General features: G+C 32.3%; 2 protein-coding genes across 4 annotated transcripts; one reads left to right on the top strand and one right to left on the bottom strand.

Moving 5' to 3' along the window:
* Nucleotides 1–16,196: 16,196 nt before the first annotated feature.
* Nucleotides 16,197–19,004, top strand: LOC108337611 (cytokinin riboside 5'-monophosphate phosphoribohydrolase LOG8). Its single transcript, XM_017574170.2, has 7 exons — nucleotides 16,197–16,373; nucleotides 16,869–16,966; nucleotides 17,141–17,171; nucleotides 17,649–17,748; nucleotides 17,923–17,993; nucleotides 18,064–18,207; nucleotides 18,789–19,004. Exons 1-7 carry the CDS (start codon nucleotides 16,260–16,262, stop codon nucleotides 18,879–18,881), a joined length of 651 nt encoding a protein of 216 aa, XP_017429659.1. The 5' UTR covers nucleotides 16,197–16,259; the 3' UTR covers nucleotides 18,882–19,004.
* A 1,575-nt stretch (nucleotides 19,005–20,579) lies between these two features.
* LOC108336293 (probable magnesium transporter NIPA9) lies at nucleotides 20,580–25,911 on the bottom strand. Of its 3 annotated transcripts, XM_017572693.2 has the most exons (9): nucleotides 25,651–25,907; nucleotides 25,245–25,343; nucleotides 24,993–25,122; nucleotides 24,451–24,539; nucleotides 23,664–23,720; nucleotides 23,471–23,529; nucleotides 22,214–22,334; nucleotides 21,907–22,055; nucleotides 20,580–21,143 (listed from the first exon to the last, which is right to left on the bottom strand). In XM_017572693.2, the coding sequence occupies exons 1-9, from the start codon at nucleotides 25,759–25,761 to the stop codon at nucleotides 20,927–20,929; spliced, it is 1,032 nt and encodes a 343-aa protein (XP_017428182.1). In that variant the 5' UTR covers nucleotides 25,762–25,907; the 3' UTR covers nucleotides 20,580–20,926. The 3 variants fall into 3 exon arrangements, with proteins under 3 accessions (XP_017428182.1, XP_017428184.1, XP_052736809.1); XM_017572695.2 differs by lacking the exon at nucleotides 23,471–23,529 and having other exon boundaries at nucleotides 24,988–25,122; nucleotides 25,651–25,911; XM_052880849.1 differs by lacking the exon at nucleotides 24,451–24,539 and having other exon boundaries at nucleotides 24,988–25,122; nucleotides 25,651–25,908.
* Between the last annotated feature and the right edge of the window lie 165 nt (nucleotides 25,912–26,076).

Raw genomic sequence — 26,076 nt, 5'->3', positions numbered from 1 at the left:
AGAAAAGATTGCAGATAGTAAAGGCCTTTGTAAACATTAGCATGCCCAATCATCTTCAAGGTAGAATTGTCCTGTATATTAGACAAGTCTTAGAAGAAAATGTTATAGTGCAATTTATGTCCCTGGTTAGACTTTGGACAGATATAAGATTAAAAGAAAATTCTGGAATATAGAGTACATTAAAAATGATGAAATTTTTTGAAAATTGAATGGTTCCTGCATGTTGGGCTATTACTGTAGAATTATTTGGAAGTCTAACAGATATAAGTTTAATTTTATGAAAAGTAATAAAGTGTTTTCTTTCATGGGTCACATGATCAGTGGCCCCAATGTCTATAATCCAGGAAAAATTACCTTTGATGTCTCCGGATGTGTTTCTTTGCACTTGACTAACACTGTATAAAGGGTTTATCAATGCCCTCTATCATCTTTAGTAGTTTTTGCATATGCTCAGAGAGTAAAAGATTTCAAAGAATTAATTTTGTTGTCATGTTGACTATTTTGTGTCTGGGTAGAATCAGAATCATCATTGTAAGCGTTGGCATAACTTCATTCATTATGTCCTCTCCTGTCTTGACTGTTGTGGTTGTCATTTTTCTTATACCATGGTGGGTAGCCATGCCTGGAATAACACTCGTCCATTGTATGCTTCATCTTGTGGCAATGGGAACATTGTTTCCCATAATTGGGATTTCTCTCTCTTTCTCTTCCTTGTACACGTGAGCTAGTGCCACACCCTTGAGGTTTCTAGTTTGGTTTGTCAATGGTGCTGACCAAAATCTTGGAAGCATCATTCTGATTGATGGCTCCAGGATGTTGTCTTTCTTGTCTTTTTTGCTGCATAAGGAGGGAGAAGACCCTGTTGATGTTGGGAAGAAGCTCCATCAAGAGAATCTGTGTTCTCACAGTATGGTAGGTGTCATTTAAATCCTTTAGGAAGCAAATAACGTGTTCTACCTCTTTGTATTTGAGAGAGACTCTAGACAAATCACAATTACAGGGGACTTGGCAAGTGTAGCAGGGTATGGGTCTAAGAGACTCTAATTCTTCCTAAAGAATTTTCAAGTTAGTGAAATATTGACTCACATTCCGCTCACCCTGTTTAATGGAATGAATATCTTAAAATAAATCTGAAATCTTGAAGTAATCTCCTTTAGAGAATCTTTCTTTGAGTTCTTCTCACAAATCTTTGGCATTGTCAACATATATCACACTTTTTGCGATTCGAGGAGAAAGAGTCTTGATGATCCAAGACAAAACTAGCATGTCACATCTCTCCCAAGCATCAAACAAAAGATAAGTTCTTTGAGGTTTCTTGATGTTTCCATCTATGAACTTGATTTTGTTTTTGAAGAGAAGAGCTCTTTTCATATTTCTGCTCCAAGAGAAATAGTTGGTCTCATTAAAAACGTGAGAGATGAGAGTAATGCTTGAATTTTCTCCCGGATGTAGGTAAAATGGGCTAAAAGGATTAATAGATGAATTTGAGTTGTCCATGCAAGAATAGGTCCATAAATAGGTTATACCATATTAGAGCATAAGTGATAGAGAGAAAAGACTCGTATCAAAACTGAAAGAAAAGAAAGAAAAAGGGCTCGTGCGCGAGAGAAAAAGGAAGAGCTTGAGGCTCACTCCAAGCATCCTCTCATGGCTGCCGAAAGAAGAAGGAAAAAAATCAAGAGGAAAAGCTTCATCGGATATAAGAAAACACTGTAACTTCTATTTCTGTATGTGGTGAATATGATGAGAAAAACCATAGGTAAGGAAAAAAAAGGAAAAAACATTAAAAAGGGAGAAAAAGAAAAGAGATGGAGTGGACCATTTTATTCGAAAGGAGAAATGGCTTTGTGTTTAAACTGTTGTTGGACCAGTTGATTTGACTTCAAGGATTCAGAGAGAAAGAGAAAGGTGAGAAAAAGAAAAAACAAGAAATTTGAATGCTGAATTATAGAAATAATATAAAAAGAACAAAAGAAAGTTAACTTAAATGATATGGGACCCTATAATCCAAGGACTTTTCACTTTCATCCTCGGATCCTCCTACGCCACCACACAACTTTATATTTTATGTCTTTATTTAAACGTCAGAAGGGTAAAAACAATAGATAAAAGGAAGTACTAGTTAAAGGTAAAAGGTGAAAAACGTGTTTGGGTTATTTTGGATTAAAAAAAATCGAGAAAAAAAAATATAAAAAGGGAATTCTTTCTTTATTTGAATAATTTCATTTCAAATTATATTCGTACTCTTCAACATTATGTTTAAAAGTAAACAACTCAAGCAATAAAGTAAATAATACATTATACATAGGATGTAGAAACATAAAAACATATTTAAGTAAACTTAAACAAATAAAGATGTAATACGTATTAACCTATATTTAACTGCAGTCTATTTATTTAAATATAATAATATGATAGAAAAATAAATTCGTTTTTATGAATATTATTCAAACTCGCTTCTGTTTTGATAAAAAAATTCTGTAATGTATGATGTTTTTAATTGAGTTTGGAGATTTGAATGAATATGCACATATCCAGTTTTTTTTGTTTCTATACTTATCTTTATTTCTGTCTCAGTTTAAATTATTAAAAGGTAATATATATATATATATATATATATATATATATATATATATATATATATATATATATATATATATATATATTAATTTTTAATTTGATAATTTTTTTAGTTACATTCACTCTTTTTTTCTAATTCTTGGATTTATCATAAAATCATTTCACATATTTTTAAGATATTTTCACTCGGGAATAGGAATAAATTTTTATTTGGAAATGAATATGAATGCAAAATCCATCTTAGTTATGCTATATTATCATCCATAATTCTTATATTTAAATAGATGTGGTATCAAATGATTAATAAAACACGTAAATCCTTAAAATTTATTTTTGTCTTGTTTTAAAACTAATATAATTATTATAATTTTTATGTTGATAAATATGTCTAAAATAATAAAAAAACATAATTTGAGTTTTACGCATTATTTTATAAAGAAACTATTATCATTAATTAGATAATATCTACTACTAAATTTTTTATGAAAATTATAAATTATTATAAAATTATGCCTAAATCGAAATTTATTTCAGATAAAAAAAATGTATGACATAAATTTCTTTTTATATATCAAATCTGAGATTTTTTTTTCTTTATTTTTTATTATGTGATAATAACAAAAGTGTTCTTGTGAGTTAGGGTTTAATCTCCATTTGCAGATTCACTTTTGTCTTGTCGTTAGTTTTACTATGTTTTATTTACTAATATTACATTTTCATATGTGATTGTCACTGTTTATTTGTTGTGTTATTTTATATCAATGTCTTATTTTTTGTTGTGAAATCAATCATAATTTTATATCAATGTCTTATTTGTTTTATTTGTTGTGTTTGTTTAAGAATACGTTATAGTGGTAAAAAAAAGTTTACATTTTTTTTCTTTCATAACATTTAAAATCGAAACCAAATCTTGATTCTCACCTTGGTCATTTCAATCATCAAATAAAAAAAATATAATGAAAAATCTATTTTCAAAGAAATGATTTTCGATAAAGTTGAAAAAGAGTTAACAAAAAAAGTCAGACTTTGAAAATCAGACGGTTTGAAAAGAAGATTGAGTTAAACATATTTAAGAATATCTAAATAAGATACATGAGTACCCTTAAACTTAACAAATCTTCTTTTTATGTGACTAAACTTCTCTCATAAGTTTAACTTTTCTTTTCATCAATTTTTATTTAATTTTATCAAAATTTTTCATTTGATACTTAACACGACAAATTGAAACAAACTTATTTCATTATACTTTTTTTTACTGATGAAATATTTTTTTTTATGTTAGACATGGTAATGTTCAACCTAATGTGGACTTATAATTAAGGTAAAAAATCTAAAATAATTAACATAAATGACTTTCGATAATGGTTTCTCTTTATTTTATATAGACTTTCCACTTATATGCTACAAGGTAAAAAACCTAAAATAATTAACATAAATGACTTTCGATATATTAGTTTCTCTTTACTTTATATACACTTTCCACTTATATGCTACCATAGTCACACTTTTAAGAAAAATGTTTTTTTAACCATTTTTTTTATAACTTTTTTAGAATAACTTATGTGGTAGCTTGTGATTGGTCCGTTTCAAATATATGGACCAATAAAACAGTGACACATAGTCTATTGTCAAAAAATTGTTAAGTTGTATAATCCCACTTTTATAGAAGAATCTCTTGTACAATTTATTTTTGGAAAATATTTTTTTAACAACTTTTTTATAACCGTGTATATGGTAGCTCGTGATTAGTCCATTTTAAATATATAGACCAATAAAATAGTGACACATAGTTTATTGTCAAAAAGTTGTTAAAAAAAGTTGTTAACATATTATAATTCGATGGAAAATGTCTTTTTAACAACTTTTTTTACAATTTTTTTACAACCGCTTATGTGGTAGCTCGTGATTGGTCCGTTTCAAATATACGAACTAATAAAATAGTGACACATAGTCTATTGTCAAAAAATGTTAAAAAAAGTTCTTATTACAATTTGTTTTTACTTTATTTTCATTCTAGTATAATTTTAACACATTATTCAATTATTAAATTCCAAACGTTAAAATTATAATTCGTTAACAATTTACATAAATAGATTAATATCTTTATATGGAGACTTACGTATAGTTTAGTCTCTTATAAGATTCAATTAATTATGTAAGGGTCTGATAAATTATTAGGCCATTGGGCCTTACATGGGGGCAAATAGGCCCATCACTCTAAGGCTAACCAGACCTTAGGAAGGGTTCCTCAGATTTCTAACTTTCCTGAGCTCTTTTCTCTCTCTAAACTCTTGTGCCCTAAAGCTTTCTCTGCCTTCTCTCTAGATTTCCAACTCTCTGAACCGTAAGAATTCGAGATAGGCGCTACCCAAGCGTTCGCGGCATAGAGAGCTTCATTTCTACCGAACGTTTTTTCCGTTCCGACCGGTAAGTCGTTTTTCCCTTTTTCATTCGCTGTCTTTGAGCCTAGGGCATGCAACGTTACTGGTTGCATGTCACCAGTGAAGTTTCCTTTTCATACTCTCTGTCAAATCAAGCTCTAAGAGTTGTTGATGTCACCACTTGGGTGGTTTATAGGGTGTGGTGGAATTTTCGTGGTGTGAGACACCATAAAGGAGTGTTCCTGTGAGCTTGGTAGTTCAACTCTAAGGTAAGGGGAGCTAGTTATTTTTGGTTCAAATTAATTTATGAGATATATGCATGTTGAATCCTGAATTGGTGTGTTGGTTTAAATTGTTATGTACCTGTTGAGTATAAATTGGCTTGTGTTATGATGCTGGAAAATTGTGCATGTAAAAATGTATTGGTGGTAAGTTGTTATGATGGAATTGATTGCTGAAATATAGATGGGTTTAGTGAAGATAAAAGGAATGGAGTTTTCTGCATATTTAACATATCAGTACGGGTACTGTAAGAACTTTTGTTTGAGAAATATAAGAAAAAGGAAGAAAAGGGTTTCGTGAGAATTAAAGTAATGTATAGCCTTTGGGTAATTGGAGTCTAGGACACATAGTACAGTTTGCAGGATTTTATGAGAGTACGTTGTTGGTAGGATAGAGGAACCTTAAAAACCTGAGTTGGCACATCCCTGATCATAGAGCAGCCCTGGCCTGGTCCAGTCAGTTGTGACTAGTCATATGTGCTGGCGTCGAAGGTGAGTTTGATGTGTTCAGACATTGGGTTCTTCTCCGATGACCAATTGGGCTATTGAGGCAGTCTTAGCAAGTGGATTGTGACTTGTTTGAGTCACCAAATTGGTCAGAATAGGTACAAAGTGTTAGAATTGGGTTTGGGGTCCTCTAGTTATTGAGTTAGATGTTTTGGAGTAGAAATTGAGTTGGTTTAGTACATCTAATTCCTATCCAAATGACCAATGCAATACTTTACTTTCATCTATAAACATGTTTCATATCAATATTAATGTTACAGATTTTAGTTTGTTCATTTGGATATGTCTAAGATGCACCAAAACCAGAAAAATCACGTTGCTATCAAAAAATGATAAGAATAATCGATTATCTCACTTGATAATCGATTATTTTAGTCAGAGAGTTTTATCCTCTTCAAAGCTCTCGCAAATAATCGATTATCACATATGATAATCGATTATTGTCGTCGAAAAATCATCCAGGAAGTTTTGGGTGGTTTTCAGGATTCCGGATATCATTTTTGGACGTTCTTTAGGTCGTTTTGGGGGGTTTTGATCCTTCCGGAGCCATTGGTGAGGGTCTCCAAGCTGTTTGAATTACTTAAGTGTTGATAATTAAAAGTCCTAAAGAAATTTGTGTTAATAAGTGATGGTTTTGTGAAAGTATGTAATGTATGAGTTGTTTTTATGACATGGTTGATGTTGTATGATGGTGTATGGGTTTGGTATGAGACAATATAGTAAGAATGCACTTGAATGACTATGAAATTTTATGTTTGATGAATCAAAGTGGTTTATGAGGTACATTATTGATCCAAGAGGAATATCATGTGATTTAAAGTGGTCGGATTGAATATGAAATTAAGATCTCTCGGTGGGATCAGTTAGTGTATTGAATGAATGTGAGAGGCTTCCATATGGGGGTTATCCCTAACACTCCAACGGTCTTTCCTTCTCACTTAGAAAGGATTGACGCGTGTGGTGGGAGTAGTGGGAGGTCCTAGGGTAGGCGCTATCACTAAAGGTCTATTCCGCGGTAACGGACTAGCCTTGTGTATGGTCGGGTGGAACCCCTCGGCAAGGGCTTTGCAAAGCAGTAGGGGCCATCACAAGTGCACAACCCGCCCCAGCTCTACATACATTCTATGTCCGGACGTGTCTAGGAGTCTTAACATGATAAGATGCTTGCTTTAATGAGTTTTGTGAAATAAATATTTATGTTTATGATAACTTACATGTTTATGTGTGTATGGACGTTCTTGGAAATGCTAGGTTGAATTGAAATTATTTGTATGTTTGTTTGAGACCTAGCTCACCCTTGCATTGTATGTGTTGTATGTGTTTGTCTTCCTCCTTGCGATGATCATCCAATCCTTTGGATGTGAGCAGTAGGTGATGATGTACCATTGGAGCAAGCTTTGGAGGTTGAAGAAAATCCAGCCCCTAGTACTTAGGCATTCTACTAGCTCTTAGTTGATTAGCTTGTTATTTTGAAAAACTCCTAGCTTTTATTTTATATAGTTCGACACTTTTGGAAAACTTTTTAGGTCTCTTTAAAATTTCAATAGCCTTGTATTTTGGAGAACTTTGGAAACTTGTACTCAAGTTTGATTTCGTTTTAATTCCCTCTATCTTTTGGATGACTGTATCCATATTTAAATACTATTATCTCTATCTCTCAACTGCTTTTACATATTATAATAGCTGAATCCTATTATATTATAGGTGTATATGATATTTTGGGATGTAACAAATTATCTTTAATATGATAAACTTTTAATATCTTTTTAAAATTTAGGCTTAGGTTGATTATAGGACTAAAATGAATTTTGTCACATAATTTAAAAGAAGAAACCCCAAAATGAATAAATTGTAATACACTTAAATTATACTCTTTTAAAAATAATGAAAGATGCACAAAATATTTAAAGATCTTATATAAAGTAATTATTAGTATATATAAATTAGAATTATTCATGAAACTATTATCGACAATTGTTTTCCTTATAAAAACTGAAGTTTTAACTATCATTTTTATTTTGTTAATTAAATTTTTTGCAACAGTTTTCTTTTTCTCGTTTCTTTTTACGCCAAAAATTAGTTAAATGTCACAGAAGCTACCTCAATAACCTTAAATGACACAGAAACATTTTCCTGTTGCTTCTGATAAACATGCTACAAAATTCATTCTATTAATTCTAGCCATGCACGCTTTCGACTTAATCAGTGTCATGAAATGTGATCACATAACAAAAAGACTAGGATAAACAAAGAAAAGTTTCTTCTAACAATACAAATATAACAAAAGACATAATAATAACATGAAAATTTAATTTTTTTTCCTACTCACATGTGTTATTGATTCTTTCTTCTGAGGATTTGTGTACAGAGAGAGCATCAGGGTTATCAGGATTATCAGCATTAATGTAATAAGAAGATTGACTAGAAATGGAGGAAGAGGTATGCTTTCTAGGATGGTATGCTGAGATTTTCTTCCCTTTCTCTTCATAGATCACAACATCATCTTCTTCATCAGGAACACACTTTCCACCAAGTATGATCGTTTTCATCCACACAGAATCATCTCTTTTCAACTTCTCTTTCGTCTTCATCCACACAGAATCATCTGTTTTCATCTTCTCTTTCGTCTTCATCAACACACCCTCATCAATTCTCAATGCCCCTTTCTTCGATCCACCCTCTTGATCCCAATTTCTTGCCACTGATAAACTCCTTGGCATCATCCTCCTGCTCAGATTCAAAGACAACCTTCGTTCAGAAGTTGCTCTTTTCACAAATTTAGGGTTCACTTGAGGGTGCTGCTGCAGTGCTGGGGGAAGAGGTAACACCTTTACCGACATCTCATTCTCCAACGTTGCTCCCTCTGAGGTACTAGGTTGTTCGTGTTCTAACGAGGTTGTTGGTGGGGTTGTAGATTCGTTGATCAAAACATTATGCTCTTTATCTAAATAATGTTCAGAGATTGATGTAGGTGGAGATGATTTTTTTCGAAACCTCACAATGCACAAAGCTGTGATTATAGTAATGCTCGTGGCCAATCCAGCCATGCAGAATGAAACATAAAGAAATGGATCTATCAATGTGATGTTATTCTCATTAGGGACTATTCTTCCCATAACTTTGGAATTTGATCTGAGATTTTTTCTACCACTAGATCACTATGATCTATGCTCTTATGCTCTCTTCTTCCATGGTGATGATGATAATAATAATAATAATAGTAATTATTATAATGATTTTGCTTCTTGCCAAATGTTGTAGGAACTACTGTGATAGAGGAAGTTGATACACAGAAATAGAATCCATGAAATGAAATGTGTAGTTAATTTGTTTTTCATTGGTCTAGTTGAGGAAAACCGAATATGATTGCTTGGATATAGGAACTGAGGGGAAAGAAATGAAAATGAAAACACAAAGACTAAACATGGAAAGTCTCTTTCATTGGTTTAGGTTTAATCTAATTTCTATTAATATTCCAAATAAAATTCAACTCTATGTATATTCTTACATCTTTTAACTTCTTTTTCACTTCATGTAAATAATATTCCCGAATTTTATATATATTACTTTTCTTGTTTAGGAGCACATTTATAAACTTTTGTTGCTTTATTCTTAAGTAGATTTTAGTCAGTAACTTAAGTTAATTTTTCTATTAATAAATAAGATAAGTGATAAAAAAAAGTCAGTTTTTTTTAAAAAAAAAAGAGTTAAATAGAAAAGATTATGTTTCCCACTGTATTTTTTTTGTGTGTATAAGTTGAAAAGTTGCAAATTCTACAAAACGGATCCTCCATAGTGGACAAAAATAAAGTTCAGATTAGGTCAAGGTGTTATGTTTAAGTTTTTAATAAAACAATGGTGTTCATATTTACTAATTCAAAATAATTTGACTTCTACTTCATACTGATTTTTTTTTCTTTCCCTCTTTTATCTGTTTTTCCCATCTTTTTTAGTTCTCTACATTTTAATTGTGTGAACTAATGATAACTTTTTGGCAAGTATACCAAATCGTTACAAGTAATACAGTGATAAGTAAAGTATCGTTCTCCTCAGGGAATTTGTGTTACGTTATTCAATTAAAATTTATTTATCAAAATCAATTTGAACAACAAAATATAAGTGAATTAATAGTCTCAAAGTATATGACAATTTAAAATTGAAATTAAAATTTAAAGAAAGCTTCATTGGAATTGACTTCATGACCACATTACAGTAACTATTCTGAGCAATATAACTTGCGTTCAAACATCAACATCACAGTATCTTGGTTTAATTCCTTAAAACAAGTTCTAAAGAATTATGTTCAATTATTAATTCCTTAAGTAATTAAACATAAACTTTGCATTAAGAACGATGTTATTGATGACCAGAAGAATTGAAACTATTCCTAGCATCTTTCCTTCTGGTTGCTTTTCTTGCGTAAATACTCAAATTTACTTCCCAGTATAATTTAAATATAAAAACAAGTTTATTTTACTTCCCTAAAATAAAATAAAAAGTAAACAAGAAAAGCATACGAACACAATTTATATTGAACAGGAAAGATTACATCAAATGTCAGCCATTACAGTCAATTCCAACGAATAAAAGTTTAGCCTATCCTAGACATCACAAACATACTCATTTCTGCAATTCCTTGCATGATGTGCAGTCTTGATGTCTTCAGAGAGGTCTCCTAATGGTATCCAGAGCAGTTCTCCAGTCTTTCTTTTCTATTTTCGTGTCTCTCTGTCTCCTCCCTTTCTCTCCTCCAAAGCACGTCTTTTAAGAGACATTTTATTTCTCATAAAACTGCTCCATTCGCTCAGCGCACAGAAGCAGATTCGCTGTGCGAATTAAAATTAATTCAGCAATCAACTGCACCAACTCGCTAAGCGCACAGCCTCTAGTGCGCTGTGCGAATTCACGACTTGAAATCTCCAAACTGGCATGATTCGCTCAGCGAACCAATGGTGGTGCGCTGTGCGAATGTATTCTCCTGGCTCTGCGAATTTTGCTTCTGCTATGCGAGAATTGGCTGACAAATTCACTTTTGTACAACTTTTCCTGAACAATATTTTACAACACAATCTACCTCCTATTACGACTTTTCACTGAGTAATAACATGAATAATTACAAAATTGAGATCCTTTATAAGTGTCAAAACATCTGTTTTTCACACTTATCAACTAATAATAGTATATTGCAATCAATTTTTTCAAAATTTACAATAAGTTAATATGATTATTCTCAAATTTCGATCAATATTTTTTGAAGAACGAAATAATATACTCAAAATAAGTGTAGTTTTAAAAATATTTTAAAATATTTTGCCTTAACTTTATTTAATCGATTATTTATTTATCTTAATTAATTAAATATTTATAAAATAAATCTTAAAAGACTTTTATGGCAAGATCATAGAAAGGCAAATCAAATTTTTACAAAATTTTCACACAACTTGGACAATCTATGAAGAGAAAAGTCTTGGATGTAGATATAATGTAGATATCATAAAAAATAACAAATGCTTTTAGTAGAGTGTTTATGTTAACAATTTCTCTTCTTTTTTTTTTCCTTTTTTTATGATGGTAAACCAATTGATTCGTGGAACAAATTAACCAACCTTTCTTTTGGAATGCTCAAAAAGTGACACGGAAAATTGAAAATGGACTAATATTAAAATATGCAATTCAACTTTATACATAACATATAAAGTAAAATCATAAACGACACAAGAAAAAATAAATACAGCATAATTCCTTTGAGGCTATTGTTCAAAGCTCTTGACATATAAGATGTTTTATTTCTTTATATTCCTTTTAGACTATTGTTGAAAGCTCTTGACATATAAGATGCTTTATTTCTTTATGTAATTTCTTTGTATTAAGTATAATTTTTTTCAATTTGAGACTCTAAACTACTTATACTATTTATTGAAGATTTTCCATTTGAATACAAATTTGTCTCTTTTCATTTTCACCTGTGTTGTCTTCTTTTACAATCACTAGGAAAAACTTTTAATATCAATTTTAAAAAAAAAAACTTTATATATCACACTAGTGCAGAAAGGGCTTTAGACGTATGTTATTTTGGACTTTTAACGTCAGATCCCGATCCGATGTCTTTATGAATGACGTTAATGCGACGTCAATAAAGACGTCGGATTACACCAAAATCGACGTCTAAGGGCACTATAAACATCAAACATGGCATTAACCGACGTCTACTATAGCTCGTGTCTTTGGGTAGCGTAGTAGCACCTTCTTCCTTGTTTCCTCATAAGAAAAGTTTGCGTCTTTTGGACCTCTTATGACATTTCAACCGAAAACCGAATAAGGATCCTTGCCTAGTTCCATTCCAACCGCCAATGAAAAAGAATACGGTGACATGAGAACTAGGCAAGGACCCAGGTTCGGTTTTGGGTTGAAATGCTATAAGAGATCCAAAAGACGCAAGTTTTTCTTACGAGAAAACTAGCAAAGGGAGAAGGTGCTACTACGCTACCCAAAGACACGAGAAAAACTACACCAAAACACAACGAAAACTCATTTTAATCGGTTCAAATGAAAGATAATCCATCAAAGACTAATTTAATCAGAGTAAAAGTAAGTTTAATCGGTTAAAAAGAGATAAAACACACCTGAAAATGCAATGCCGCGGAGAGAAAATGCGAGGAGGAAGACGATGAAGTGCGCGTAACCGCGGGTTTGCGATTTCTGATTTAACAGGAATCAAGACGTCGGTGCCCCCAGTGCCCGACGTCTATTCTCTACTAGACGTCGGGGACCTCAATAATATGACGTCCATTCAATTTAAAGACTAATATTCGCGGTCTATATAGACGTCAGATGCAAGGGGAGCCGATGTCTAAAACAACTTTTCACTTACCCTGTCAGGCCATTTAGGCGTCGGATGTAAGGGGAACCGACGTCTCAATGACTATCTAGACATCGGTGTAGCGGGATCCGACGTCTAAATGACGATAAAAAATGACTTTTCACATTTTGGCGCTCCCTTTTTGGCGTCTAATTGTACAAATTGACGTTGTTTAAAGTATAGACGTCGGGGCCCCCATGAACCGACGTCGCCAAGGCCAACTTATTTACCAAAATGCCACCGGTCAATCTTTTACGTTGGATATTGTGGGATCCGACGTCTAAGGGGTGACGTTAAAGGTCATTTCTGCACTAGTGTCAGTACCAAAATTGGAATAGATAAAAATGGTATAGAAAATTTTAACTTTCTATACTTTTATACCGATTTCATAACTGATATAAAAAGTGTTATTTTTTATATCGGTTAAGTCCATTACCGGTATAAAAAACTATTTCAAACATCTTGTTCTCACCTCTATCACTTATGTTCATCCTCCATCTTCACACCTAATACACCTTTCTGCAATGTCACTTTCGAAAATCCCACAATGAGATTCAAAACAGGACCATTGCATCCCATCATTGTGTCACAGAGCCATACCTTCCTCTCCATCATTAAAAACAAACAGTGAAACTCTTCTTTTCTAATCTTTCAAACAACATACATGAATACTCCAAGGGTTCACCCATCTATGAATCACCCAATGCCACTATGCAACACTTTCAACAAATCAACAACATGATTTATAGTTTGCTTTGATGAAGAATACGATAAAGAACTTGAAAATGGTGGTTATGGATAAAGAACATAGTGATGGTGGTATAGATTTGTCATGCCATCACTACAAAGTTCGTGAAGGATATGGAAATGGTTGCACTTCGTGGAGCTCGATCTACATTTTCTAGTGACTCGCAATTTGCGGATCTACATTAATGACAAATGGGTGTTATGGTTTATGGGATGTTTGATGTTCACGTGGTGGCTAACCTGGTTCACTTTGTCATTGTTGCAATTGTGTGAGGCTACTCCAACAAGCTCATGCGATGACGCTTTGTTTGTGTGGTGAAGGTGCTGATGCACGATCTCAATGATTTTGGAGAATGAGAGAACGTGTGTGTTGTTGCCTTGGAAAATGAAATGGATTCAATGTAATTTATCACAAAAATACCACAACGCCCACTTTTTATATAGGTTATAACTAGAACTGGTCTAGAATGTTTTTTCTTTATTACAAAATATCATTGCATCCACTTTCTATATCAATTATAACTACAACTAGTATAAAAAGTTTTCTTCTTTGTTACAAAATTTTTACCACACCTACTTTTTATACCAATTCTATCTCCAATTGTTGTAGAAAGTCTTACAATGTTTACGGTTATGTCACTATACCACTTTTCATACCGGATGGATCATAACCGATACAAAAAGTTGCTACAAAAAGTAAGTTTTGCACTAGTGAATATAAACTATTTTCTTCATATTGTAATTCTTTACTTCCTTATTTTTTTCAAGTTTTTGTTTCAATTTCAATGAAGGATAGTTAGGTTTAATTTCACTTTGCTTACCACATTCGTAGCATGTGTATATTGACAATTAATCATGCTTTTTTTAGCTCTTCTTTACCGTCATAGACTTGTTCTCACTTTTGTTTGTGTACTTAAGAAACTTAGAGAACTTCTTCTCGAGTAAATTGAGACTTTCACTATCTAAATTGTCTATATCTTTTTTTTCTATACATCTCTCAATTCTTCTTCCTCGTTTAATCTTTCTAGTTCCAGTTCATGCTCTCTCAACTTATTAAACAATGTGGTTATATTCACCATAGTGAGATCTCTTTAGTTAGAAATAACAATTACTTTTGGTCGCCATGACCTATTTAAGTTTCTTAGAATCTTGATATTGAGTTCTTCTTTGTCAAAAGTCTTTCTAAAAGCAAGAAGGTGATTTACTTTATGAGTGAACCCATTTTCAACATCTTTAATCTTGGTAACATCCTAAACATCTCATACTTTTTGTATGATAGTATTTATCCTTGCTTTCTTAGATTCTTCACTTCTTTTACGAGTGACGTCCAACACATCTCATGTTTCTTTAACTGAATAACATGTTGAAACTCTATAAAATTCATCAAGAGTTAAAGCAAAAAGATATAATATCCTTAGCTCTTACGTTATAATGTGTTATTTTATTTTCATCCAAAGCCTTAAAAGAAAACTCCTTAGGAACCACAACATTTTCAACAAGTTGGTTCAAAGGAAAAAATTACCATTGCATCCAAAACTCCCTCGTTAACATATTGCCAAAAAAACATCCTAATTTTCCAAAATGATAACTTTATCTAGTGAAAATAGGAGAATTTTTTATAAATGTATTCAAAATAAATGTTTATGAATAACTAGCCCTTTTGAATAAAAATTAAATAACTTTCAATAATACGCTCTAGATGTCAATTGCTAGATCACCCCCTTATCACTGACCAAAAGTGTTGATAATCATGACAACTCTTTCTACTTCAGAGTTTAAAATCTTAATATCATAATTTAACTACCTAACTTTCGTTTGACAATTGATATACCTTATATTAGTTAAGTCTTTGATCATCCACATTAAACTTATTATCCAATTGTGTATAAGAAGAGGTTAATTTGAATTAAATTAAACCAGATTTGGTTATCAAATAATCCAACCCAATGATCATGTGTATTACACTTAAATAATTAATAATTTAATATAAAATATTAAAAAATAAAAAAATACTGTAAAAATGTATATAAAATAATATTATTATTAATTATAATATGCTTAAATATAACAAATTCAAGAAAAGAAAAAAACTGTTTGAATAATTAAAAAAATGTTAATAGATTTTTAATTTACATTATCAATTAATTATAAATTATCGTCTACGATACGACAAAAATGTTAACTTTTGTAATAATTATATTTAAAATATCATTTAAAGTTTATTTTAATGGAACCAAAGTGTAAAAATATCAATAAAAAATAAGAATCCTATATTTGCTTTTGTCTCTAATAAACTATTAAAATTTGCTTTTCGTTGATATATTTTTTAACTTTTTCATTAATAATACATTATTTATTTTATTTTTATCCTAGAGTGTAATTTAAAACATTTTATTTCATATAAAAAAATTTAATATAAAAAACAAAAGTAAAAAATTTACTACAGACAAAATAATTTTAAAAAAATATATAAGGAAATAAAAGTAAATTCCATGATTTATTAAGACCTAAAAAATATTTATTTAAAAATAATATAGACTGTGGCCACAAACATTTTAACTTTATTGAAATCATGAAACACATGGGTTTTAAATAAGACCAACCACCAATTTTAAAATTTTAAACTAATACGATATCGATCACATAATTGAACAATCGCAAGATTATTTAGCTTAAAAAATTTTCTAATCTCTTACCTATTCTAGTTCCAACTACAATTAATTCTTTTCATTTTTTTTATATATATCATTATTTAAACAAATTATCTATTTTTACTACTATAAAAAAAATATAAACGAATGTATCTCTCTTTTGTTATAAACAATAGTTGTCTTTCTTCATTGTCATTCCTGTGGTCTTGGATTTCCCATCTCCAACATAATCTTCACACTAACGCAGAAAGAAATGGAGCAAGGTTTCCCCAAAAACATGTTCAAGAAGCTCTGTGTCTTCTGCGGCAGCAACTCCGGTAATCGCCAAGTTTTCAGTGACGCCACCATTGAACTGGCCAATGAACTGGTCAGCTTTCTTTCGCAACACTCTTTTTCTTCTTACCTTTCTCTATTTGTGATAAAAAAAACTCATCTTTTGCCATAATGGGCATTTGGGTACGTAGTTGTCAGAACTTGTTTTTTTCTTTCTTTCTCTGATTTTTTCTTGATAACAACCTTCTGCAGGTACATTTATTGCTCTGGATTATTGGTTTCATAAAAAGATAAAACTTAGATGCATTTCTTAAAGAAAAACTCAGTACTTTTTTGCCTATCAATATTGAAAGTTTTACAATCAATACAGGTCAATATAAATTACAGAAAAAAAAATCAATTTTGATTAAAAGGTTGAAAGTTTTGTGGGGTTTTTTAAGTGTGCTTGACTTTTTGGTGTGTCACATAATGACAAAGTGTGATGCTCAAAACTTGGTATTTTTGTTTTCTAATATGTGGAGGGAATACTAGAGCTTCACTTTTGTCTTTATCTGTGTTTTTGTGTTTTATTCTGTGGAATGAATTACAGGTTAAGAAGAACATTGACTTGGTGTATGGTGGGGGAAGTGTTGGGCTAATGGGCTTAATATCCCAGAGAATGTATGATGGAGGCTGCCATGTTCTTGGGTATGCTAAAGCAACATACTTTGTTTTGTAGTGTCTATCATGGATGCTCTATTCATTCACTATGCAAGCCTGTTGTTATTGTTTTAATCATTTTGTCTCACTCTTTGTTTATTTGTCTTTTCCCTTTCCCCGCCCCCCCCCCCCCCCCCCCCCCCCCCCTCTCTACATATACAGGGTTATTCCAAAAGCTCTCATGCCCCTTGAGGTATTTGTGCTACTACCTGTTCAACTATTAACTTTAATATTCTGTGTCAGATTACTTGCTTTATTTTTATGTGTACAGTTAAGTTGAGCATTGGAAATGAACTGCATCATGTTTCATATTGGTTTATGTTTGGGATTTATGTGATGATTTGAAGTCAAAGATACCATCTTTTTGAAAAATTAATCTGAACTGGAGTCAAGAAATTAGAAAAAAGTTCTTTTATTTTTGGAGGGATGGGGTTATTATTGTGTGCTAAGCTATGTTTTCTAAGAGTCTGTTCGGTCACAAAGTTAAATGGTAGCATCTGTGCTGGAAAAAAAAAATTCCTATATTTCTTGTTGAGAAGCTCTTAAAAGCAGTTCTAGCTGATGTCCAAATAAGCCCTTAATAGCTCTTCACTTCTTTTACTTTGTATAATGATTTAGTTGGGAGAGAATATGTTGTTTATTAGTACGTTGTAAATGGCTATTTTGACAGATATCCGGTAAACCAGTTGGTGAAGTGAGAATTGTTTCAGATATGCATGAGCGTAAAGCTGCAATGGCTCAAGAAGCTGATGCATTTATCGCTCTACCTGGTAGTTACAAGAACAGCTTTCAAATAGTTTTTAAAAGATGGGTGATTTCATATAAATATTACTAAGGATGTTCTTTCATATACTGAAATTTACTATTTTGGTGTACTGTATTGCTGTACCGAATGCATAGTAGTTGCTGTTTCTTTCTTATATCTCTCCTTGACTTATAATTAGGAGGATATGGAACAATGGAAGAGCTGTTGGAGATGATAACTTGGGCTCAACTTGGAATTCATAAAAAGCCTGTAAGCTGAATAGTATAAAATCTTTGGTATACTATATAATCATATGTTAACTCATTACCATCCTGCACAGGTTGGTCTACTGAATGTTGATGGTTACTACGACTCGTTGCTTGCATTGTTTGACAACGGTGTTAAAGAAGGCTTCATTAAGCGTGGTGCTCGGGATATTCTCGTTGCGGCTTCATCAGCCAAAGAACTTATGATGAAATTGGAGGTCTAGGCCTAACTGTATCTTAACATGTGAAAGAAAACATCAGTAAATGTCTAGTACAAAAAATGCATTAATATTGTAAACTGATGAATTGTAGATTGATTTACTGAACTCGTGAGAAAAAAAAATTAGCTAAACATGTTTGATGGTACAGTATAGGAATTCTGCTAAGGCTGTTGTAAAATAATCAGTTACAGAGTTGCCATTGGATACCTAAAATAGACCATTGAAGGAGAGCCTTTAACTTTCTATCTTTTCTGACTTGGCCCAGAGAATAGATTGGAGCTCATATTTTGTTCCATATTTCATCACTTTCAAGGCATTTGGTTGTCTGATCATTGACAAATTGGATTTTTGTGCTTCCCGTCTAATTGTAAACATAGATAGTATAAGTATCCTTTGGCCATATTCCAACTTTCAAACTCTTAAAAAGTGCTTGTATGTAACATTGGTTTTGAAGTGCTGTGTTCTTTCTTTCTTAATTTCTTCTTTATGGCCTATTTTGTGTGAACGAAATGTTTAGACTGTGGACTACTGTTACCGTGTTGATTATAGCTCTAAATGCTAAATTCACTTTTTTGCAGCAATATTCTCCTTCCCATGAACATGTAGCCCCTCATGAGAGCTGGAAGACAAGGCAATTGGGTAATTATGCAGGACTGGAGAATACAGAATGAATCTCTGATTGGTTGAAGACCTTTCAAAAAGACGTTTTTTATGCAATTTTTCATTACTTGAAATGTATACAAGGGCCATGTGTTTTTTGTTACTGTGCATTGATTTTTTGAAGTTCTGGTATACGTGATTACTGTTTTGCATCATTTCATTTAATGGTCAATTGAGTCACTGTGAGAAAGTCATATTTTCTTGTTACATAACACTGTTAAAAGGGTAAAAGTGCATTGAAATTGCAAATAGATGGTGACTAGCATTTTTATGGCAAAATCTCAGTTGTGCTTATGGGCTGGCATGAGGCTCCACTATGCAGTGCCAAAATTTGACAATGTAGGTGAATCATGGACAACCTACACTTTTTGTGAAACCTGAAGACTTTACTTTATAATTGACATTTTATATGGTATAGATGAAACTAGAGTCATTTATTTCCTGAACAGGCAACCATTATAGTCTCTTTTCTTTTAAAAGAAAAAACCACCTCAAGTTCATTTTCTTCCCCTTTCTGGGCAGAAAAGTCTTCAAATGTCCACCTATTAACATGCTAAAAGGATGCTGCTAGGATAACTATCGCATACTTTTGGTTTAACTAAACCTATATCTTTGGAGCAAAGATATTCAAATTACAAGTTTCTGTCTATTGCATTACTGAACTCATATTAACAGAAAGTGTGTACATTTTTTTATAAGGTAAACTAATTGAAAAGTATCAGAGATTTGACTTTTAAAGTAATTATTAAAGTAATTTAGTCAAAACACACTGTAAATTATCTTGTACAAAACTTAGCGTATAAGATTGCTGATTTTGTATTTTACAGTTGATTGTAGAACACTCTAAATTATTATATTATGAGTGTATTTTAGCCAAATTCCAAAAATGTCACTCTTCAGTGCTGAAGCAATCTTGTAATAGTCTGTCGCCTTGACAAATGTGCTTTTCAGTGCAAGTTGGCCATATTTGAGGGTGCCAACAATGTGGAATAGGAAATTGTATAGGAACTATTTATAGTATGACCCTTGCTAGTGATTCTTTACTTCTGGTTACTAATTAGTTTGGTCCAGTTTTCGTTATGGATTTTTTACACTATTGTATTTCCTCTTGTCTGTGCTTGTCATGGTGGACAAATTGCTTTGGCTAAAGCACAAAGTTCAGTGGAGAAAGCTGTTACTTCCTAAAGGAGCACCTTTTTCCACTTGTGCTTTCCTCAACCATAATTTAGACATGTGCAATGTTTCCAAAAAGTTTTCACCCCAAAGTTATGCATAAGTACAACTTCAAAAAATAAACAAATAAAGACTTGATTTATGAAAATGTTTTCCTCTTTTTTTAGTTGTTCAATTTTGTAGTCAATAAATCATGAGATACAACATCTAGATGAATTATCAAATGTCGGAAATAAGAAGTTTCACTCCTTAAATTTACCTATATAAACAGTGGTTTTGAAGTAATTTGTCAGAATAAATTATTTCCATCAGACTATTCTAACAAGTAGAAGTAATAGCAACACACTCCTCTATTGATAAAAATATATTGAAAAATACAAAATCATGTAATTTTGTTAGAACATTTATTGATAAAGATACACATTTTATAATTTCAACTTTTTTTTTGCCAACAGTAGGATGTTCTATAAGAAATATGTTATTAACATTTCTTTCTAACGAAGCAACACCTATATATGCAAAGAGCACCACTGCACTAGTGCACAAGAATAAACTTTTCTTCATCAAAATATGTTTCAGTGCAAATAAAACAAATTATGTATGTTGGTATTGGTATGCTATCCACATCACTGTCATATACAATCCTTGAAAACAAAAAAATAATGGAAGTTCATGAAAAGTTTCTACAAGAGGCCTCAGAAGTTAACACATATTTCATTCATAATGTGTGAATCATAAATGAACGATCACACCAAAATATCCTCTGATGAAGCAGCCACTATACTCGTACAACACACCCTGCCCTTGCCAATCGGATTAGAAAGCAACTTAATGATCAGATATTCTGCAAAGGATGAAGGAACATGACCCAGCACATGTCAGCTCAAGCTTTTTCTTTGGAAGATGATGATAGTAAATGATTTAATGTTGCTGCTTGAATGATAGCACTTGGACTTGGTTCCCTAACACGGGAAGAAGTGGTTCTTCTAAGGCCAAAATTCTTATCGACATTGCTTCTTCTTTGACTCGAGGAACAAGAAAGAAATCTCACTAGCCGTGTTGAGCCAACAAGTAAAATCACACCCACAATAATAAGTAGCCTGCAACACAGTATTTCATGTGTATAAGAACATGAAGATATTAGGGTCTTTCTAAAATAGTTTCAATCTATGTTTTGAATGATGGTTATCTAGCTAAGTTTATTCGCCAACCCAAATAATTACTGGCTGAACAAATTAGATGAAAACCACCAAATGTTTGTAGCAGACAACCAAATGTGATGTAGCTTCTTCTGGATATTGAACTGCTGATGTTTGTTTCTGCATTGTTTGATGCAACGAATATTGGAAAGCAATGGACGTGAAATCTTTTAACCTCAAATCCATTGGTAAGATCAATTAAGATGAGAACCACAGTTTCATTCTTGTTTTATTGAATGAGGAAGAAATTGATAGGAACCATTATAGAATCACAACAAAAGCTAGTTGTTGCAGTCGGAGAGCATAAATCCCACCCCAGAATCCCATACTTCCAATGCAGGACTCAAGTTTTATACCTTACAATTGGATCCTAACATTGTTGTAGTAAAAGAGACCCAGTCCTTGTATCTTTCACCCCAGAACCTCATACTATTCCAAAAGCATGAATATTATGGACTCTTTCAATCAAAAAGTTCAACTTGCGTACCATTCCAAAAGCATGAATACTCAGGTATACTCCTGAGTCCTCTTTCCTTTGACTAGCATGCATAGTTATTGTGTATAGAGTAAAAAATGGAAGATATGCATTTTCATTTGGCCTTTTCCTTTGTTCTGAAAGAAAAAAAGTAACCAGTAAAACACAAAGCATAACATCTTATATTACCATCCAAGAAGAAGTGTGAGGCGAGCTTTCGGTTCTGAAGGAAGTCGCTCACCCAAAGCAAACATCCCAGCAAGTACACCAGTCAAAATTGATGCCACAGCTGCACATGTAGAAACCACAATAGCTCTCCCATGCTTTAGACCACGTGTCTGCAGGAGAAGGGAAGATAGTGATTATTTCAAGAGTTTATCATCTCTGAAATTGGACAAGTTCCTTAGGGGTTTGATAAGGGTTAATTTCCCTCCATGGCATGCCTCAAGGGTGTAACAGTTCTCGTCATAGTATATAAAAGTGCTCTTCAGAATACCTGGTAGTAAAAGCCTGTGCCACTACAGCAGACACTGATCAGGATGCACACAGGAGCCAACAGCCTGGGGAAACCTTGATCCAGGAATAGAAATCCTATCTTTGATATTACAGATGACATCCTGCATTTAGGTGTAAAGAAAAGTAAGAGTTATGTAAATGTTTTGTTATCTGTCATGCAAATAGCAATGGTGTTCAATAAATCTAAATTTCTAATTAATCTCCAAAAAAAAATGTTGAAATCATAAGCTAACAGAAAGCAATAATAAGCTATATAAATGGCTTCAGTCATATCATAACTGCATACGCAGCTACATAAAATTGTCAAAACTAACATGATGTTGAATATTTACAACAAAGAAGTTTCTGGTAATATCTTTCAAAAGCTTCATTTGCCATGACCAGTTGCCTTAAGTGGTTGCACTTTCAAGTTGACTGAACTGGTTGCATCTGTCTTTAAATATACTATGGCATGATGACAGTGGCAACCTCTAAATAAAAGTAAACTACATAGAAGAGGCACACATATGAGAAAAGATGTCGTCAGGGTAACAAAAAAAATGTAAAAACGACACTATTGGCCATAATTTCAAGTTTTTAATGATATAAGTTGGGTTTAGTTCAAAATAAGATGTGGAATGTGATAGGAAATAGATTTTAAACCAAACTCAACCTTGTTGTGAGATTTCCAACACATCCTCTAATACCAAAGACTAGAAATCTTAAACATGAGACTAGATATTTATAGATGGTATGGCGATGACTCGTTAGCGGGTGACATGATAAGCTCAACAAACCTCATTGAGATAGACTCTAATACCATCTTATGAAGTATATTTTAAGTCTAACTCAACTTTACAAAATTGGCCCATAAAGTAATAATTGCATCTACTTATATCTTCTCATTTGGCCGAATCTCTAATCAATGTAAAATCTCCAACAAAATGTCAAAGCACAAGAGTGTTGGATGTTATCAATCCCTTCATAACACACACACACACATATTATTCTCCTAACTGCGTTCCTCTCATTTCTATCTAAAAACCTTCTTTGATCCCAAAAATGAAACTACCAATTTACGAAAATAATAAGACTAAACTCCAAACCATGTAATGCTTAATTGTTTTGCATTGTGCAACTATTAATTCAATTGTCAGAAGTCTTCCTGGTCTTAGGCAGTTGAGGTATAAGAAAAAGTGAGAAGCATGTGAAAATTAATGGAATACATAAAAAAGAGTGAATAAGGAAACAAAAGTACCCAAACAAAATACCAGATTCCAAGCCATAGATGATTTCCTCAACGACATCATATTCCATCTGTATTAACTTAAAAATGTCAAGTGATAAAAGAGCAGAAAACAACATGGCTCATAAACCACCATTCGTTGGTGTTTTACATGAAAATATATACGTAAATCTAAGGCTATCTAACACGTATAAATCATGAATACCATTTCTTGTTCTCTTCGTTGACTCTTGCATATTCGAACCCATCCATTAAGCAGTATCTGCACAAATTTTTCTAACAATTAAATTAAAAACAATGTCTGGAAGGCAGTAATACCACTTGATTGCACAGGTGATTGGTGAACTCATAATCTCATACAGATAGATCATTAAATCATATGCAAGCCATTAATAAATTGCAGAGTAAAAAATAGTCTTCTAATAATTCTATCTGCAAAATGCCTTCACATTGTATTGACTTAGCAAGGAAGTTGGTGAATATGACATGCATAGATTCAAGAACAAAGGAGTAACTTTTAATTAAAATGAATATGAAAATGTAATTGCCTCGCAATCAAATAACAAATTTACTTCAAAGAAATATATAAAATTATCCATTAAGGAAGGCATCAGAATTCTGCATTTTAGATGCACCAGATAGAGAGGAAAATAACATCCCGTGAAAAATAAGTGGTAAAACCAGTTTATAAAGTAATCAGATAACGTTTTTCTCATACAAATAAGAATTGTGATTTTAGAAATATATACAAGTTCATGCATGGATTATATGCCTCTCATTGAGCACGATGTACGTTTGGCATCAACAACATGCATAGGCTTCTAATTAGTACTAGAATACCACTATCCTTCTTTCACAGTGATTTCAAGTATTTCCTCACAACATTGTTACTATATCAAAATCGAGTGATACAAACTTATGAATGCTAGATATCTCTGTTCATAAAGGCACTTGACTGTAAAATAAGTTGATTCATAAGACAAGGTACCTACAAACAAGATGAAAACAACAAATGCCAACGCTGGTAACCTAAAAATAGATAGAGCAACCACTTCATGCTTCTCACCTCCAGCACCAACTCCTAAACATAGAAAAAACGCACGATACTTAACCAATTAGTATTTTGTAAATACAAAAACACATTAATACAATGACCCTGCAATACAAACTTAGTTTTCTGAGCAGCCATGAAATAAGGAGGAAAACTCAAGAAATTTTCAGTCCATTGCTCAGGTCCACAAGACACAGGAGTTTAATACAATAGTACACACAAATAAATCATACAGCAAACACTTAATTCTATGTAGATCTGAATTCTGAACTACGCCAACAGCTAAAAAAGTCATCACCCAATCAAAATGAACAGAATGAACTACAAAAACTTATATTTTGTTTTCCTGATTTCAGTACACCTTTTCTATTGCAAAGTTATCCCCCTCCCCAACATCAACCTTGCTTGTCGAGGAGTTCAAATGAAGCAGATTAAGGTAAACAATAAACAAAATGCTCTATGGTAAATATAAACTTACTTTACCTATTGTGCCAAAACCTGCCAATGTAATGCCAACCCAATCAACAGCATTCATGACTTCCTTGAGATAAAAATGGGAAAAAAGTGATAAAATTGCTAGTCCACAGCCAGAAACTGGTTGGATGACAGAGACCTATAACAGATTTAACATAAGAAAATTACCATAACATTGCCAAAAACCTAAGCAAAACAATAGATGAGAGGATTACAAAAAGCCCTTCAAATTGAGTGTCAATTTTTTTCTTCACCACTTACAGGAGCCAAAGACAATGCCCTTAACATCAATAATGCCCCAAATATATCCACTAGAAAACCAATCACCCAGGTTCTGTTTGAAGCATAAGACCTTATGACCTGCAAACACAATGGAATCAATAACCAAACATTCACTACAACCCCACATAATCTTAAATGAAAAAGGACAAAGAAGAACGTAATCTTGGTATTTATCCATTACCACTCAATCATACACATTGATGGAAAATGTTAAATTTTACACTCACACCAAATAAACGCAGGAATAGAAACTAATAACAATTTCAAAAATTAAAAGACACCCACATGCTTCAAATGGCAATTTATTCAAAAAAAGGTGAGATCTTTAATAAAAACCAAATCATACCAATTTAAAACACACAAAAAAAATGGAACTTTGACATGCCTTGAGTTTGAAAGAAAGGGGTGGAAGAATGATAGTGCCCTTCTTCTGAAGGATCTTTCCAATGTTGTTGCCGGCGGTGGCAGCCACCGTCAGTAGAATAGATTCCCACATGCCACTGTCTAAAATGTTTCAACTTTCCTTCCTCTTTGTTGCACTGTTGCTAACTCCTTCACGATCTGTTAGACTGTTACTTTCAACATCGAGTTTCAATTAGTTCTGCAACCTAGGCTACCAATTACACTATTTCTTGTTAATATTATTTAATATATCTATTAGTGGTTGGATTCATAATTCCAGATGCATTAGAAGATGAAATTAAAAAATATTGGTAAGTTAAATCAGTTAAATCGCAATTTCTTTTTATCATATTTATCTATACTGAATAAGATTGGTAAAAGTTAAGCTCATCTTATAGTATAAAGTGTA

Source organism: Vigna angularis, chromosome 7 (assembly GCF_016808095.1).
Source record: "Vigna angularis cultivar LongXiaoDou No.4 chromosome 7, ASM1680809v1, whole genome shotgun sequence".
Classification (NCBI taxonomy): Eukaryota; Viridiplantae; Streptophyta; class Magnoliopsida; order Fabales; family Fabaceae; genus Vigna; species Vigna angularis.
The sequence above is the reverse complement of the archived record's forward strand: the minus strand, read 5'-3'. Positions and strand labels throughout refer to the sequence as shown.

Bases quoted from the DNA above. Each gene is read 5' to 3' on its own strand.
- LOC108337611 (XM_017574170.2), top strand. From the start codon at position 16,260: ATGGAGCAAGGTTTCCCCAAAAACATGTTCAAGAAGCTCTGTGTCTTC. The intron at 16,967-17,140 runs GTATGCTAAAGC...CTACATATACAG, and splicing joins GGAGGCTGCCATGTTCTTGG to GGTTATTCCAAAAGCTCTCA. The intron at 18,208-18,788 runs GTCTAGGCCTAA...ACTTTTTTGCAG, and splicing joins AACTTATGATGAAATTGGAG to CAATATTCTCCTTCCCATGA.
- LOC108336293 (XM_017572693.2), bottom strand. From the start codon at position 25,761: ATGTGGGAATCTATTCTACTGACGGTGGCTGCCACCGCCGGCAACAAC. The intron at 25,344-25,650 runs GCATGTCAAAGT...TTGTGTTTGCAG, and splicing joins CCCTTTCTTTCAAACTCAAG to GTCATAAGGTCTTATGCTTC. The intron at 25,123-25,244 runs GTAAGTGGTGAA...AATCTGTTATAG, and splicing joins GGGCATTGTCTTTGGCTCCT to GTCTCTGTCATCCAACCAGT.